The sequence below is a fragment of the Aspergillus versicolor genome, assembly GCF_001890125.1.
Source record: "Aspergillus versicolor CBS 583.65 unplaced genomic scaffold ASPVEscaffold_8, whole genome shotgun sequence".
Lineage (NCBI taxonomy): Eukaryota > Fungi > Ascomycota > Eurotiomycetes > Eurotiales > Aspergillaceae > Aspergillus > Aspergillus versicolor.
This window is the reverse complement of record NW_024467531.1, coordinates 1,163,837-1,179,933: the sequence shown is the minus strand read 5'-3', so window position 1 is coordinate 1,179,933 and position 16,097 is coordinate 1,163,837. Positions and strand designations below refer to the sequence as shown.

Sequence of the window (16,097 nt, the reverse complement as noted above, 5' to 3'; positions counted from 1 at the left end):
ATTGAGTTTATACAATGTAGTCCCTTGTTCGTTCCCCCAAGTCCCAGTCCAACAGGACCTTCATAGTTGGCCTCGGAGTAAGTCCGATGCACTTTCCGGAATGTAATGATTTGGTTAAACACAGCTGAGGCGCTGCTCCTAAGGCTGCTGAGTTGGGGGAGTGGCAGCTATGCCCCAGTCTGAGACATTCACTTACTGCGCACTCACCCCAAATCAACCCCCCCAGCCCATTCACAACGGGATTACGCTCTCCGTTCCTCGAGGCGTTGAAGGATCAAGTAAGGACAACAGCAACGGCCCTGCTCGTGGATTGAGGGTAGGGCTGTCAAACATCCATACCCTAATGCACGTCGCTCTTGATCGGCAATCTGGACTCTTCTCTAATTACAACGGGACTACTGGTTAAGATTGTACCGGTGGGAATTGCCATAACCCCACAGCCGAATCACTCCCATAGCCCTTGGCTCAAAACATCAGTACAATGTCTCGAATATCACGTTTCAATCTCTGGCATCAGGATATCCATTTCCCGTGCCCATGCTGGATAACGTATCATTACATCAGATATAGGTGATCCAGGATTCAGCTAAGGCTACCCTTGCTGGATTCAGATATATTTACGTAAATGAATCCTTCAGCAATGCAGTATGGCTATCGGCCGCTGATGAGCGAGAGGGGATCGAGCAGTGCAGGTCTTTGGAGCGCAGGATGAGTTGCGCTACCAGCTCATGGTTTCCCAGCCAGAGACCATCCTGCTTGAGGGTCCCTGGTACCGTGATGATTGTTCGACAGTCTATATTTCCTTATTGATAGACATGCAGCTCGTTAACCGCACACGACAATGCACATTGGTGACACAGAGGGACTCGACCATTGCACGGAGACGCTGAAACCCCATTCTTTCGCCTGAAGCTCACCGTGTTCGATACACTCCTGTATGCCGGTGTCATGATCTCTAGCTTGACCAAGAGTTTCAGTGGTGCGTCCCATGTAACTGGTGGGAGCTATGTCTGCAGCTCTCTTGCCTCCTTATCCCAATTAACCGGGCATAGTCTTGTCCTAAACCCTGCATCCCGGTACGATATCACCCTACGCAACCTTCTAACAGACAACTACGAAAGGACATATTTTCCCCTTGACGTCTCCCAACTCTTATCAAACTTTTAGAGAATGGTGTGGCTCGCTAAGAAATGCAACGATAACATCGTCATCCCGGTAAACCTATTCGTTCCACACCCAACAGTAGCAACAGTCCACCACCCATCCATCGAGCCAACCTTGCGCGTATTCAAATGCATGATGCCTTAATACGGTGGCTTCGGAAACCTCCTTCCATAACCCCAGCACCGCAGAGAATTTCTATAATATCCTGGATATCTGCAAGGGCTCGAGCCCCGGCACGAACTTTACCTTGGCACTGCCGTATATCTAGCTCGCTAACTTCCGGAATCAGGATAAGGTGGCGAAATATGGTGTGCCGTGGCATATTATTCGCACAGGCGTTGGTCTGGAGGATCGGGAGAAGCTTGCTGAGGTGTTTCTAGGGCTCTTGATGATGTGGTAGAGTTTGAGGCGCGGCCTGAAGAGAAGGTTGAGAGGTTGACGTGTAAGGAGAGGCATGCACTTACGGGGTCAAGGTGTAAGGAATAGTACAAATCTAACCAGTATTCCTATCAATGGGAGATAATGGACATTCGAGTATAGCACCCTGCCAAATCATACTTTGAACATTGCAAATGCAGCTTAACCACCGAACAGAACAACTGTGCTGCATTGCCGCCTGCCATTCCTGACTATGTCATGACCTAGACAACCTCGCGGGGGCTCTATGCTGCAGTGCGACTCTCATCAGACACCCTAAGTAAGAGCCTCCTTCGCAAAGTTCCATCAACTAGCACAGCCTTCATATTGGTAGGTTTACTACTCCTTGAGAGCGAGGAGTATGGTGTTCACCCTGCTGATCAATGTGCGCCGGAACCAGGCAGGCAGAGAAAGCCCAACGGGCGCCCGTATTTCGTCCTGCATATCGACCGACGAAAATTGCGCGTTCTAAGAGTGGAATAACCAGTTGTGTTCCGGGCCTTCGCGATATCGACATGTCTAAGCCTCCCACTTCTAGATAATACCTAATTCGGAGACCCAGGTTGACCTCCCCTCCCCAGAACCTGGTTATGGATGCCACTCTAGACCAACGGGCAATTCCATTCCCGATGCCTTGACCCAGATGAATCTCCATGTTGACTGTTGGTTCTGCAAGATTAACAAGGCTGAATCGCAACTTGCTATTCAGCCTTGCGATCTCCCCTCCACGAACCGACCAATAACAGAGCCTCGACCCCAACTGTAAATAAGCTCTGCGCCCGGTTCCCGTCAGAAATACTGCGGCTCAAAAGATACGCCCGAGAATGCAGAGCCGCATTCCTTTCCAGGTAACTCTAAACGAGCCTCAACGAACAGGGCGCTGGATTTGCATGCTTACCCGCATTACCTCGTGCTAGCTCCCGCAGCAGGGCAAAACAAGGGCACCGGTGCCGCATATTCAGGCCCGCACAGGCCTGCGGCTGAGAAGTAAGACGGAACTCCCTCCGGATCGACCTCGTATTCATCTGAGCCTCGGGCGCACCGGGTCATGCATATGCAGGGGATCCAAGGACCACCTGCTCTTACGTGCAGACGCCAACGGCTGCAGCCCTGGTGTTCAGCCGCATGGGCTGGACTGTGCTCGTGGCCTTACCCTATGATCTGCGCATGGGGGACAAGGCCGCCAGCCTTGTTCTGACTCGAAGCCTGCTGGGCTGGAGGTTGTGGCCCGCGAGGCTTGTCGCGAGCTTTGCTTATTCAATATTAATAACGGTCACTTAAGCAAGACCTGGGGTATAAGTCGGGGACCTAAACTGGATTTTGACTGGACTGTCGGAGTAATAGGAACTCCGGGACGAAGTATGATGGGATCTGTGTATGGATTTGTAGTCTATGTATTGCTAAGTTATACTCTAACAATATGATTAGTGATAGTCTGCTTGTACTACATCGAATCCAGCGCAGAAGACGACTGGATTAGTTAGTCACCGGCGTCATCTTCGCCCGCAGATGCGGTCCGACATAATCCGGAAGAAAACAGTCTCTCCATTCCAGTTTCTTCGGACTAAAAAGCTATTAACACCAAACCAATGGACAGAGAGATAGTTGGACGGGACAAACCTCGACGGGTCCATTTCCACATCAAACTTGCGGAAGAGATGGCCGAAACACAAATAAAGCTCTAACCAAGCAAGACTGTACCGATATTAATATAAACTGATTCCGACTTCAATGCAAGAGAATTTGCAGAGGACTTACTGCTGCCCGAGACAACTACGCGGGCCCCGCGAGAAACTAAGCAGCCATCTATCCAGCGCCCGTCCGTTCTCACCGAGCCAGCGGTCAGGGATAAACTCGTCGGGGTTGGCAAAGACGTCAGGATTGCGGTGGACGAAGTGACTCGCGTGGGCGACGACGGTCTATTGAGGGATTGTTAGTACGTGCGCTAATGCCAATTGCCACAGGTATGGAGTAAGTGGGTAAGACGGGAGGAGCTTACACCCCCGGGAATCGGAGTCTTGGTTATGACAGCGCCGGTCGCAGGAACGACCCTAGGAAGAGGAGAGGCAACTCCCGGGCTCATGCGGAGAGATTCCTTGATGACGGCAGTCTGGACAGTGAATCAGCATGTGTATATTGTAGGTAGTTCGCATAGATCGGCGCAGGATGTTATGCAACTTACCAGATACGGCAACTTCTCCAACTGCTCCCAGCTAGGCGGGGGACCATCCAGAACAGGCCATGCGGTGAGGAGTTCGGCCTTGATTTTGGCGTAGACTGCCCTGGAGGACAGAATATAAAAGCAGCCGTGCATTAGGGCTGTGCCGGTTGTGTCTGCGCCACCGAACATCAGAGCTTGCGATTCCTCATACAGACTCCCACTGCTCGGGGCAGTACCGGTGCGATATGCCTCCGGTCGGAGTAGCTCATGATAAATTGTAGTGGAGTGCGGGAGCTTGGCCAGCTTTCCAGGGTCGGTTGTGATTTCTTCGATTTGGGCTTTGAGGAGCTGATTCAGTCAGTCGGGGGAATGAGACGAGAGGCTGAGCTGGCATACAGTCTGCAGATCAACAAGGCCAGCAGTAGCTGGGCTAATTATCTTTGACAGCTTTGGAGGGCAATTCATGATCATGTTCTTGTAAAAGGGCGAGTGTTTGAATCGGACAAACACCGGGAGCGATGCGTCCATGGCCAGGATGATGGGCGCCTCATAGTTGGGGGCATGGACAGCGTCCACCGAGTTTGCAAAGCACAAGTCTATACAGGTTAATTGTGATCAATATCGTGATTATGGGTCATCTCACAAGTAATGACATCGATAGACATGCAGCGAAAGGCGTAGAAGAGGTTAATGGGTGACGCGCTGTTCTGCTCAAATGTGTTACATAGATCGAGCACCTATCCCGTTAGTATCCTAGAAGCGAATAGAAAACAGGATAAGCCACTGACTATCCCCTCCACAATCCTCTGCGCCTCCTGGACAGCTTTCTTGGAGAATCTCCGAGAGAGCACATCCTTCCTCTCCTTCGACTCGCGGTAGGTCAGGAACCCAAACGACGAGCGGTCCTCGCCAAAGCTATGGTACAGACTCTTCTCCTTGTCCCACCGATGGTTCGCATTGTATATTTCGAGATAAGCCGCGGGGGAATGAAAGTGCAACTAGTTCTGGCGTAAGCGGACCGGGTTGGCCTGGTCGGTCTGGTTTGACAACGCAACACAACGCGCCCACTGGTTCATGCAGGAGACGGAACTCACCTCATTCGGGCCGATTCGGACGATGTCACCTGAAACACGTCAGAGCCGATCAGCAAACGGTGTGAGGATCGTACCATATTTCTCGTGGAGCTGGCCCAGGGTGTGGACGAAGGAGCGGCTGGGCGAGCAGTCGATGTACGTCCGATAAAGCCGGGTCAAAGCCGCGAGTGGAGGCCCGGGGAAGCGAGCGAGCGGGTGCCAATAGAAAGTGTAGAAGACGTTGTACACCAAGTAAGTGAGCAATGCCACCGGGGGCAGCAGCAGGTAGAGTGAGGCGTCCATGGTGCCAATTCGAGCATCCGATATCCGGGCACTGTTATAACACGCGAAACGCGGTGCAGGGTTTCGCCAGCCACCGTCGCAGAAAAACAGGCTGCTTATTTAAAGTGGACGACATTTGGAGAAGAAGGCATGGCGAATCAGCGTGGTGAAGGCCATCGACACCACATGCACGGGGGCCACATAAGGGGATTGTTCCATTCGAGTTCCACAGATGGACGACGTGAATGGCCGAGATTGGACGGTGGATGCGGGCTGTCAAAAGGACGAAGTGACCAGGATCAGCAGCCAATAACAGAACATTCACCAGGACGTTGTGCCGGCCCGCACCAGCCGAACCGCCAAGGGCGACAGTTAGTGCCTGATAGTTGCTGTTCACTGCGTGTGTTACTGCGTTGGTGTTAGTTGCTCGTCCCGCTTGATCCGCCCGCCCGTTTTTCTGTCACTTTCTTAATTCCCCAGCCTGCGCTGAAACCTCTTCAAAGACTTGGATGGCCGTGCTGCTCTCAACATCCCTGTCGCTGTCCTTTGCTGTCCACAATGGCTGAAGGTCGCAACCTCGAGGTCGACAACGTACGCTGTCCCCAGGGCCACGGCAGCAGCTGCCAGTGCTACACGGGCCTCTCCCCCCACAGTATTGCCAAATCGGGCTGACTTTTGATTCCTCACATTGCAGACGCAGGATGACAACTCGTCCGTGTTCAGCGATGACTACCAGTCGTCAGTTTGCCTCGTTTCGCCTTTGCTTGATGGCTTGATCCTTCAGGCCCAGCAAGCATGATTGGCTGACCGCAATTAGGGAGTTAACGTCGCTGCGCAGCAGCATCATGGATTATCGCTATGAGAATGGAAGACGTTACCATGCATACCGCGCTGGGTCGTACTGGTATGGTGTTACTCCCGTAGCGGGGGAAGAGGGAAGGATCACTGACGGATCAGGGGACCCAATGACGCAAAAGCCCAGGAACAGCTAGATATTGGGTACGCTTATCTCAGATCGTCTCGTGTTGTGCAGGATCGGCTAAACTCAGGCAGACACCATCTCTATAACCTTATGCTGCACGGGAAGCTGTACCTGGCGCCCATCTCAGATGATGTCCAGGTAGGGATCTTCCAGCCCTGCGAAAATATCCACTGACGATGGTCTCAGAAAGTCCTCGATGTCGGTACCGGGACTGGTATCTGGGCAATGTATGTTCGTTCCTATATAATGATTGTCCGCAAAACCGGCCACTGCTGACTCGGACAGGGAATTCGCGGACCTGTTCCCATCCGCCACCGTCATCGGCACCGATCTTTCGCCCATCCAGCCCAGCTGGGTCCCGCCCAACGTCCAGTTCGAAGTCGACGACTGCTGCGACGAGTGGTTATACGGCAAGGACACTTTCGATTTCGTTCACATCCGCGGTCTGTACGGCTGCGTCGCCGACTGGGACAGTTTCTACAAGCAGGCCTTGAAGTACCTCCCCTTGAGCATCAAGTTCTGGATCCATAACTAATAGCCACAACAGCGCACTCAAACCCGGCGCATGGATCGAACAAGCCGAGCAAGGCGTCGTCCCGAAATCCGACGACGGCACCACCAACGGCACCGCGCTGCAAGAATGGGGCGACGTGTCCGTCAAAGCCGGTGACGAGTTCGGCAGAACGCTCTGCGCCCTGGACACCTCGCGCGAAGGCATGATCAAGGCCGGGTTCGTAGACGTCGTTGAGCGCCGCTTCAAGGTCCCCATTGGTGGATGGGCGAGCGATCCGCGCCTGAAGCAGCTGGGCCTTTACAACCGTCTCCAGTGGGAAGAGGGTGTGGAGGGCTGGTGCATGTTCTTGCTCACCGCCGTCCTTGGGGTATGTTTCCATCCTTAGACCTGGATTAATCCGCATATTAACTGACTGTGATTAGTGGTCCCGCGAGGAGGTCGAGCTGTATTTGTCGCGCACGCGCACGGCCCTGCGCAACCCCAAGATCCACGGATATCAGGAATTGTACGTCCACGGAACAACTTTCTAGAGTCCAGAAACAGAACTGACATTCAATAGCACGGTCGTCTACGGGAGGAAGCCTGAAAAAGCGCCTGGAGCTGAATGAGGCTGAATCGCATGGTAAAGGTGGCGATATAGTTGGGAGGGATCATATCAACGCAGCGTAATTATTTTGCGAATTGATTTGAAATTGAATGGGGCGGTGATTCAATTTAAACGTTTTCAGTCTTGGAGCGATGCTAAGCTGAGCCACAGTGTCGAGTACTATTAATTGAAATTGATTGGTCCAGATTTCACCTTGATTGTGTGGCTTAGCCCTAGGAGTGCCACCTTCTAATGCAGAAGTGAGGCAAGCCCCCAGGGCCAGTATTAACGTTGTGCAGTGCTATTCATGGTGCCAGCCTCGCGGATTGTTGTCCTCGGTGTTCAACCCCACCTTATCATCGTCGCAGTGCGTATCAAACATGCCTCTATTTCGCGGCTGAGTGAGGCATACCGCCTCATATCCTGCATCATGACTACACCATGAAGCAATATGTTTGCCCCCTTGATCGAAAGACCCGACTACCATACATGATAGGTCTAGGGCGTCCCGGGAGGCCGCGGGAACAGTGGGTATATACCATCACAGCACAGCACAGCACAGAATGGTAAGATCTGTCGCAATCCGGATGTCTTGGAACCACGCCATTTCATCGATGCCTAGATATAACAACCTCAGCTGACATATCTGACGACGCCATCTGCAGCTATTCCTGAAATTCGCATACGCACAGCAGGGAAAGTTCACGGTGCTACTGAGGGCACAGGCTTGGCCAACACATTTGCCAATCTTAGAGGCTACGCGGCAGGTGGTTCTCTTGTGCGCTGACTCAATGGTGCAGGAAGATCTAACGCGAAGGCTGTTTCCGGATCTGGGGTAGACTGTCCGCCTGGTGAAAACGAGGGCTGTAGGGGGTGCCACGCCGTCATGCCCATGTGTCTCAGTGGATCACCCGGTGTGCTGGGCACAATCGGGAGCTACCACGAGGGTAGGGAATCTTGTTTCAAGCGGTCCTCGTGGGGGCTCGGCGGGGTCTAAGTTGCGAAAGGCCTTTCCGGCTGGGATTTGCGAAGGTTGATAATAGGTTGTAGATAGAGCCTTAGGGCAGTAGAAGGCAGTCTGGGTTAGGCATTCTTAACCTTTTGATCCTGGGTGGGCAAACTTCGCACAGCTGTTGGGTGAGTCAACCCTTGTCCCCCACAAGAATGTGGATAAGGCGCAGGTACTTCCAGCAATATGAGGGTATTCGAGGTCGAAGAGCCGCTTGTACTCAGGGCTGGACCACCACTACACGGGGCGAGCTTTGCGGGCACAGTAATCCAAAAGGGGAAATTCAAGCCTAGACTAGCCCAGTCAATTGACTTGGCCAGAATATTACCTCAGAAGGACGAAGACTATCTCCACATTATCAGCATCTCGCGCATGAAATCCCTTGCGTTGTTTGCACTAGGAGTCGGTGGACTGGAGAGTACCAAGCGCGAGCTAAAGCGCTCGTATGCGATATTATTATGACTCTGGCTAAATATAGTTCGTAAACATGAATGCCTTGATGTCTTGGAGTCCTTGGGTGACCATATATTGCCTGGCGTGGTGCTTCTTCCGCTTCCTCTTCTGCTAATGCGGTTCAGCGCCGGGCAACCATTTAACTATGGCACTGAAGGCCTGCAATTCAGCGTTCGCAAGGAAATCCCTGAGCACTTCAATATCGACCAGGATTTCAAGCGAAGCGTACCAAGTCTTGATGATGAGGCTGTGCGCCTCGTTTGCGCCCAGGCAAACGGGTGAAACATTGTGATTGGCTAATTTATGTGATAAATGTCCCGATACTTTTCATCCCCGCCCTCCAATAAAATTAGCATCAGCTCGTTGCCCTTCTTCGCCACGGCGACTGTGTAGAAATTCATTGTATAGGGGTAACTTGGTTTGACGGCTTGGGAATGGCGATGGTCAATCGAGTGAATATGAGCAATTCAGTGGTTTAATTAGAGGAGTTGGATGGTACTGATCGTATATATTCCATGGGACCAGGAATTATCAGATTTGAGGCGTTTATGCGAAGGGTAGCCTTATTTCCGGCGTTTTGAATACCTCGTTTAGCCTTTTAAGCCGCGCTACACTTAAATAAGTGATATCGATATAAAAGCGGCCTGCTCTTCTCCAGTCTAACCTTTCTTCTCACTATATACGCTGAATTCACGGAGGTCTCTGTCAATTTATGTCTTCATCACGAGCATTGCAACACCCCGTTCTCCCTTCATAATGCCTGGTCTATACGTCGAGCCCCCCAAACCCCAATGTGCCCTCCCCTTTGACCCCAACCCCCACCACCGACAACATACGCCCCTATTCAATCGCAATTTCACTCCCAGATACCTATACCGTCTTGTTGCTCCCCAGACGGCGGGTTCAACCACGAGCTCAACCGCCATACCCTCAACTTACCCCCAGCATCAAACCGATATCTTCCATCTCCCGACTCAGAAAGCAGCTACTCTTCTCCTTAACCACCTACTCTGGCAACGCGGCCACGAGAATGGCTGCAACCTCATGAGCTGGACAAGCTCTCTACTGTTCGCACTCCAATACGCACTCTACCGCCACCGCAAGGATGGCGACGACCTGAACCAGATCCAGCTTATAGTCTTAGACACCACCCTCTTCCCCCGGGGCACCTTCATGCAGGACATGGAAATCATGCGCTCCTTCGCAGGCAGCGACTCCCGACTCCAGAAATTCGTCGAGTTCCGAGAATCAGAGTACTATTTCGGCGAGTACATCACCCAAGGCAGACTCTCCATCCAGGACCGGTGCGTGTGCACCTCTGTGCAGAAGATGATCGACCTGGGCCTCTTCGAGCTGCAGCCGCTCCTTGCAGATCGGACCCAGTGGCAGTGGTGGCCGAAGCGGGTTCTGGCATTCCGTGAACAATTCACCAGTGGCAGGCTTGTGGCGACGCCCGATTCGCATGTTGACATTGCGGTCGATATTTCCAGGCAGTGCTTTGGTGGGCAGTGGGCTGTTCCTGTGGCGATTATGCTCCTTGCCCTGCTGCCGCGTAAGGTAGATGATATCACTCTTATGGAGGGTTTCAGGGCGCGATTTACAGGTAGGCCTACATATGCCTTGGATTGCGGCTGAACTGTGTGCTGATACTCAGGTCTCCTACAAGATGCGGATATCAGGCGTGCTAGGCTGGATCGCATGAAGGTGGATAGCACACGGCTTCCTGAGGTTGGTCAGTTCCTGGGCCTTCTGCAGTCTGTCCAGCGTAACTGTGTGGACTCTGAGTATAGCAGTCTTGCTGCCCAGGTGCAGGGACTTCAAGTTTGAAATCAGATTGGGGGATTCTGGGTACTCTAGGCGTTACAGCCTTCCACAGCATTGCTTCCTGAAGCGAATTCCCTTGCGCTTTGTTTATCCTATTTGGGGTTTGTGATTTTTTTGCTTTTCGGCTTTTCGTTGTTATGGTATACATTGGGATGGGTGGATATACGCGCACTTGTAATAGTCCGCATGGAATAGATTGAAGTATTTCGGGTTATTATGTTGAGCTGATAATTGTAATTGAATCCTTTCATAAAAGTACTTTGTTGCCTTTCCTCCGGATCTGCGATTTGACTCGTCCTTTTGGCTAACCACCTCTAGGTCTATGAGGATCTCCTTGTCTATCACTCAAGCCCTGTCCCCGCGATGTTACTCAGTCGCCAATCTGCTGTCGACATCCCGTCCCGACCTGCCGTGTGGAAGAGGCGACCAGTAGGAACAATCGCCTCACCTCGCAAGTCTGCAGCTCAAACATCAACTCCAGACAAATCAGGTCAACTCTCTCGGTGCCCATCGGAGTGTTGTCTCGACTGTCAACCCCGAGTTGGACCATTAGGCAGCCAGAATCGCATGGCTGCCCTAGTCAGGCCAGCCGCGTCATTGTCTGACGAGCTACAGGCCTATTTTAAGATGCTGAGTATCATCATCTCGTGCATATAGTTATTCCCTCAAATTATGTGGCAATGTTGGTATTTCCTGCGATCTGTGGATTTCCTCTGGTGGCTGTGGCTGCGCATTGTATCGGCTCAGCTGGTGGCGAATGCAGAATATCGGTGCCTCCGACAAGATCTTGGTCAGCTATTGATAATCATTTGATCAGCATTCATCAGCTCACTGTTAATTGATAAGCTGTTATGCTATCTAGAGCTGGATGTGCTAAGGGTGTTGGAAGTACGGTAGGCGGAAATATATTCTGTCGCAGCAGTGATCACATTAAACAAGCCGGAATCCCAACTCCAACATTGAAAATGTTAGAAACGCTAATTAAAAAGAATTTACAGATTCGTGGCCATTCAGTCAATATGCATCCTTCTCCCCGCTACCATCTACTTACCCATTTATCGACAATCAAGCTATCCCGAGTGACTTACTACTGTTCCAATCGATGGACGAGACCAAAAAGGAAGGAGCTTCGATTGCTGAATCTCATGAAGGCACAACTACACGGCTGATATACCCCTACAACTGGGGATATATTATCGAACTGGTATACAATTCTAAATCTATCGGATTACTAGTCTAGGACTTGAGGAACATCTGATCAAACCGGACTTCCTTCCACTCGCCAGTCTCGGTATTGAGCGAGACATCACTGTGCTTCAACTCGCCCTCCTGAACAAATCCCGCCTCTACCTCACCCCCAGCCAACGGGCGCTGCAGATGGCTCTCACTGTGCTTGACCGTCCAGTTCGCCAGGGGCAGCTCCCAGCTATTCCTTGTCGCGACCGTGGGACAACCAAAGTAACGGGCTTCGGCCTCTTCCTGGCGCAGGTGCAGCTCGAAGTACCCGCGGTAGTAACCCTCCACCCACTTGAGTTCCGGGTTGATGTTGTACGTGTTGGCCTTTTGTTCACCGTGCTCGCGGGAGACGGTGCTCAGGCCGGTGCTGGAGACGGCAGTGCCGGCGAACTCAACGCCCACTGCGCCCTCGCCGGTGATGTTGTTGTAGGGCTTTGTGCCTTCCCAGATCATGTCGGATACCTTCCATCATCAGTTCACCTTGCACTAAAGGGAAAGAATAGAGAACATACCCAGTTAACGTGTGTATCTCCCGCAATGTTGATGTTATTCGTAATCTCATTGTCGTACATATGCTTGAGCGTTCTGTTCTGGTTCGCCCGGTACGCCGTCCAGGCATCGGTACTGAACGTGATGGACCCGTCCTCTTCTTGTTGCTCGATGTGTGCAAAGACCAGCTGGTTCCCGATAACGCGCCATTTCGCGCCTCGGTCCTTGCTTTCGGAGAGCTGGCGGTAGAACCAGTTCTCCTGGCGCGGGCCCATGATGCTCCGGCCGGCGTCGTCGTGGATCATCTCAATGTAGTCAGAGTTGTCGCCTATTATCGTTAGCAAAAGTATTCTTCAAGTCAGATTCATAAACAGGCGTACTGATATCCGTGATTGAGCGATCGTAGTGCCGGGTGTCGATCATGATCAGGTCGAAGAGGTTGCCCATTTGGAAGTTTCGCCAGATGCGCAGGCCATCGTCCATGTCAACTTGGCTGGGATTGTTAGCTTGTATCCATGTACCTGTACCCTGGAAGAACCTACCGGATAGGCATCCACTCGAAGTAAGCACGGACGGCATTCAGCTTGCGCTGGTCAACGCTGATCTGGGGCCCATAATTCAGGAAAGAGTCTTCAGTATTCCGTAGACCGCTGAAACCATCGCGGTAGCCGTTGTTTGCAATTTCTACCCTGGTTCAGCCTTATCCAGATACATAGTTTTGTTTAAGAGAGGCATACCATGGTCATCCCACACAGTAATCCAGGGAAACTTCTGGTGAGACGCGACAAGATCCTGGTCCGTCCGGTACTGCCCAAGGCGAGTCCTGTAGTCATACAGAGAGAAGATCTCTCGCTGGGGAACGACAGCACGCTCGTCGACGCCCGGGACGCCACTTTCGTACTCGTAGATATAGTCGCCCAGGTGGACGACGTAGTCAACATTGTCCTTGCGGGCGACATTTCCGTATGCGTTGAAGTACCCATTGGCTAGAAATATTCAGTATTTCATAAAACCCTCTCCAAAGAAAGGGGGAAAACATACGGTAGTTGCTGCACGAGTGCACAGCAAGCTTAACCTCCTCAATATCCTCCTTCTCCGTTGGAGCAGTCTTGGTCCGTCCAAGCGGCGAGACCTTATCCGAGTTACAAACATTGAACCGGTACCAGTAATTCGTGAACGGCTTGAGGCCCGTAGCCTCGACCTTGACAGTGTAGTCGATATCACTACTGGTCAGGACGCGGCCCTTGTCGACGACATCACGCGCGCTCTTGTCCGAGAAGACGCGGTACTCAACACAGATCGGGTGTGCAGATGCCTTGGCGTAGCCCTCGTTGTCGTGGTCGTATAGAGGCACGTCCCCCGAGACAGTGGTGTTGCTGTCTGAGGCTTCCAGGGACGGGGCGATGCGGGTCCAGAGGATCACGCTGTCTGCGTAGGGGTCACCAGAGGCGACGCTGTGGGTGAAGTTTAGCTGGGATGGTTGGAAGGGGACCTCATCACGTTTGGATAGGCTGCGGCGTTGGATGGCGTCCACGTTGATCCCCATGTTGGTGTGATCCTGGTTTAGGGAAGGGCTGCGGTAGTTCAGGTTGCCTCCATATTTTGCGACGGCGCTGGTGGACAGCGCCAGCAGCGAGAGGAGGGTGCTGGTATAGACCATCTTGCCTACTAATTGCAGTATAGCTAATGGCTGTCTACAACGTATGTCTCTAAATCTCCGGGTTTACATGAATGCAATCGCCGCCTTTATATCTACTGCGTGAGCAGCCGTATATTAAACGCATGTAGTACAGGTCTGCTATATCCGATATTTTCCACAACCAATAGAAGAACCATCATCCCACACATGCCAGAAGCGCGAGAGATCCCACTATCTTCGTGCAGTCACCATTCAAATCCATTGGACACTTGACGTTCTCTCCGCTGGACCACCCCGTATATTTATGGGGGTAAGCGAGGAAGGAAAATGAAGCCAAGAAAGATATGGAGAAAAGCAAGATATATGAAGCACGATATCTATAGATCCGAGTCCCCGTGGACGCAATATTTAATCTGATTGGCCTTGAATACGATGCTGATCATCTCTTGTCCTTGTGGAAAGCGTCCCTGCCAATCCCCGGCCAAGCATTGGCGCTGTTTCTCCCCGAATCGCACGCAACCGATCGCTAATCAGGAGTATATCATGGCAAAGAAAAACATGAAACATCTGGAATAAGCCGGTCCATCTCATGCCCCTTAATACGCATAGCGATACGTGCACGCCAAGTCCCCCAGTTTGTCTTCCTCCTCGGCTGTCACCTCCACGCCCTCTGCTAGCATGCGCTCGCGCTGTCGATTCTGGTACCATAGCCCAAGAAAGTAGACTGTAGCCATAGCGGCTGAGAAGCACGCGAAAGAGAGTCCGATAGTATAGCCATTTCGGTAGAGCGGAGCATCCTTCTCCAAGAACGAGTATGTACCGACAATACCCCCAACTGTGCGTCGCGTCAGTCATCGGTACGGTGTACGCTTTATAAAGTAGAGTAAGCCACTTACTATTTCCGATTCCAAGCTGAAAGGCTGTGCCCACGCTTCTCCTCGTGCGACCTCCTAGGTTCATACCGAACCAGCAGAGGTATATCGGAGAGGCGCTGAAGCAGCCGCAGGTGATAAGAAACAACGCAAAGTATTGCACATTATGATGCACGGTCTCACGGAGGGTGAGGAGAATGCAGTATCCACTTATCGAGATGATGATAGAGACCAGGGCGAATATGTATCTGTGCCGAAAGTAGTCTGATAGACATGCAACTACCAGGGAGCATCCGAAGGCGGCAACCCATGGAGGGACCGAATATAGCTGCGTTTTGATTGCTGTCTATGTCAGTGGTGATACCCTTCTTTATATGGTATGGGTTACTCACGTCCATAGCCATATGTTCTGATAATAGTTGGCGCAAAATACGCGTACCCTAAACACCGTCAGTCGCGTGCTTTGACATCATAGATGGCACTGTACCATAGCTACTAACAACCTGCCCAAAGAGCATGAGTGCCGCAATGAATATCTTCCCTATGCCAGGTCAGCTCAACACCAAATGAATACTCCCAAGAAACCCACAATCCTTGAACACATGCAAGATGTCCAGCCATCGCATCCTCGCACTCGGGCTGAGGGTCCCATTCTCCCGGGCCGCTCTATCACGAAGGAACTCAAACTCGCTCTGGGTAAGCCACTTGCAATCCTGCGGGAAATCCGGCAATGCAAAGAATACTATCACCGCCATAAGGCAGGTCGCTGCGCCTTCGATGATAAACACCCATCGCCAGCCGCCATACCCTCCGATTCCATCCATCTTACCGAGTCCGCTGGCCAGGAGACCCCCAAACGCACCGGCTAGGATGGTGGAGCATCCAAATACTGAGTACCTCTTCTGAGCCTCGTACCTTCTGTACCACATGCTGAGGAGGTATGCGCCTGCGAAGAGTTAATGGGACATCCTTGTAAATGAGGATATATACCAACATCCTGGAATTAATCCGGCCTCGAACACCCCTAGAAAAAAGCGGGTTACCATTAACGAGGCCCAGCTGTTGACGAGACCTTGGAAGATCGTGATAAGACCGAAGCTGAATACACAAAACGACACTTAATACAATTGTTAGTAGCGTTCTTAACTATGGAAGTGTAACATACGCCAAACATGGGGTTTGAGCTTCACGAGGACAATGTTGGATGGGATCTCAAACACGACATAGGGGATGAAGAATATCATCAAGGCTGCGTTGTATTTAGTTCCATCCACAATCCCGAGATCCTCTCGCATCCCGAGGACGGCGGCGTTTCCGATATTGACTCTGATATGGCTTAGTATCGTAGAAAGGGGGAGGGATGCCGGGGAATGTACCTATCGAGGAACGTAATCAG

The 16,097-nt window shown here is 51.8% G+C and overlaps 6 protein-coding genes across 6 annotated transcripts; 3 read left to right on the top strand and 3 right to left on the bottom strand.

Moving 5' to 3' along the window:
- Positions 1-3,057: 3,057 nt before the first annotated feature.
- Positions 3,058-5,118, bottom strand: ASPVEDRAFT_86403 (cytochrome P450; the record flags this gene model as incomplete). The annotated part of the gene is made up of 10 exons (XM_040817838.1): positions 3,058-3,145; positions 3,202-3,276; positions 3,340-3,500; positions 3,581-3,691; positions 3,764-4,090; positions 4,139-4,338; positions 4,386-4,479; positions 4,531-4,740; positions 4,837-4,865; positions 4,911-5,118. 10 exons carry the CDS (start codon positions 5,116-5,118, stop codon positions 3,058-3,060), a joined length of 1,503 nt encoding a protein of 500 aa, XP_040670802.1.
- A 478-nt stretch (positions 5,119-5,596) lies between these two features.
- On the top strand, positions 5,597-7,103 carry ASPVEDRAFT_44586 (class I SAM-dependent methyltransferase). The gene is made up of 8 exons (XM_040813085.1): positions 5,597-5,688; positions 5,792-5,835; positions 5,915-6,001; positions 6,055-6,096; positions 6,151-6,217; positions 6,266-6,306; positions 6,365-6,574; positions 6,627-7,103. Exons 1-8 carry the CDS (start codon positions 5,656-5,658, stop codon positions 6,976-6,978), a joined length of 876 nt encoding a protein of 291 aa, XP_040670801.1. The 5' UTR covers positions 5,597-5,655; the 3' UTR covers positions 6,979-7,103.
- A 2,294-nt stretch (positions 7,104-9,397) lies between these two features.
- ASPVEDRAFT_137255 (uncharacterized protein) lies at positions 9,398-10,468 on the top strand (the record flags this gene model as incomplete). The annotated part of the gene is made up of 2 exons (XM_040807371.1): positions 9,398-10,244; positions 10,308-10,468. The coding sequence occupies 2 exons, from the start codon at positions 9,398-9,400 to the stop codon at positions 10,466-10,468; spliced, it is 1,008 nt and encodes a 335-aa protein (XP_040670800.1).
- Positions 10,469-11,219: 751 nt separating this feature from the next.
- On the top strand, positions 11,220-11,738 carry ASPVEDRAFT_830795 (uncharacterized protein). Its single transcript, XM_040817310.1, has 2 exons — positions 11,220-11,358; positions 11,464-11,738. The coding sequence occupies exons 1-2, from the start codon at positions 11,317-11,319 to the stop codon at positions 11,632-11,634; spliced, it is 213 nt and encodes a 70-aa protein (XP_040670799.1). The 5' UTR covers positions 11,220-11,316; the 3' UTR covers positions 11,635-11,738.
- On the bottom strand, positions 11,220-13,876 carry ASPVEDRAFT_893167 (alkaline phosphatase D family protein). The gene is made up of 6 exons (XM_040818573.1): positions 13,232-13,876; positions 12,928-13,176; positions 12,733-12,874; positions 12,571-12,683; positions 12,214-12,518; positions 11,220-12,163 (listed from the first exon to the last, which is right to left on the bottom strand). Exons 1-6 carry the CDS (start codon positions 13,848-13,850, stop codon positions 11,702-11,704), a joined length of 1,890 nt encoding a protein of 629 aa, XP_040670798.1. The 5' UTR covers positions 13,851-13,876; the 3' UTR covers positions 11,220-11,701.
- A 350-nt stretch (positions 13,877-14,226) lies between these two features.
- ASPVEDRAFT_44582 (uncharacterized protein) lies at positions 14,227-15,647 on the bottom strand. The gene is made up of 5 exons (XM_040813084.1): positions 15,291-15,647; positions 15,189-15,242; positions 15,094-15,141; positions 14,726-15,043; positions 14,227-14,664 (listed from the first exon to the last, which is right to left on the bottom strand). The coding sequence occupies exons 1-5, from the start codon at positions 15,628-15,630 to the stop codon at positions 14,426-14,428; spliced, it is 999 nt and encodes a 332-aa protein (XP_040670797.1). The 5' UTR covers positions 15,631-15,647; the 3' UTR covers positions 14,227-14,425.
- Positions 15,648-16,097: the final 450 nt, after the last annotated feature.

Bases quoted from the DNA above. Each gene is read 5' to 3' on its own strand.
- ASPVEDRAFT_44586 (XM_040813085.1), top strand. From the start codon at position 5,656: ATGGCTGAAGGTCGCAACCTCGAGGTCGACAAC. The intron at 5,689-5,791 runs GTACGCTGTCCC...CTCACATTGCAG, and splicing joins GCAACCTCGAGGTCGACAAC to ACGCAGGATGACAACTCGTC. The intron at 6,575-6,626 runs GTACCTCCCCTT...TAGCCACAACAG, and splicing joins TTCTACAAGCAGGCCTTGAA to CGCACTCAAACCCGGCGCAT.
- ASPVEDRAFT_830795 (XM_040817310.1), top strand. From the start codon at position 11,317: ATGCTATCTAGAGCTGGATGTGCTAAGGGTGTTGGAAGTACG. The intron at 11,359-11,463 runs GTAGGCGGAAAT...AAGAATTTACAG, and splicing joins CTAAGGGTGTTGGAAGTACG to ATTCGTGGCCATTCAGTCAA.
- ASPVEDRAFT_893167 (XM_040818573.1), bottom strand. From the start codon at position 13,850: ATGGTCTATACCAGCACCCTCCTCTCGCTGCTGGCGCTGTCCACCAGC. The intron at 13,177-13,231 runs GTATGTTTTCCC...GAATATTTCTAG, and splicing joins GCACTCGTGCAGCAACTACC to CCAATGGGTACTTCAACGCA. The intron at 12,875-12,927 runs GTATGCCTCTCT...GAACCAGGGTAG, and splicing joins TACTGTGTGGGATGACCATG to AAATTGCAAACAACGGCTAC.
- ASPVEDRAFT_44582 (XM_040813084.1), bottom strand. From the start codon at position 15,630: ATGTGGTACAGAAGGTACGAGGCTCAGAAGAGGTACTCAGTATTTGGA. The intron at 15,243-15,290 runs GTGGGTTTCTTG...GACCTGGCATAG, and splicing joins CTTGCATGTGTTCAAGGATT to GGAAGATATTCATTGCGGCA. The intron at 15,044-15,093 runs GTGAGTAACCCA...TGACATAGACAG, and splicing joins CAGAACATATGGCTATGGAC to CAATCAAAACGCAGCTATAT.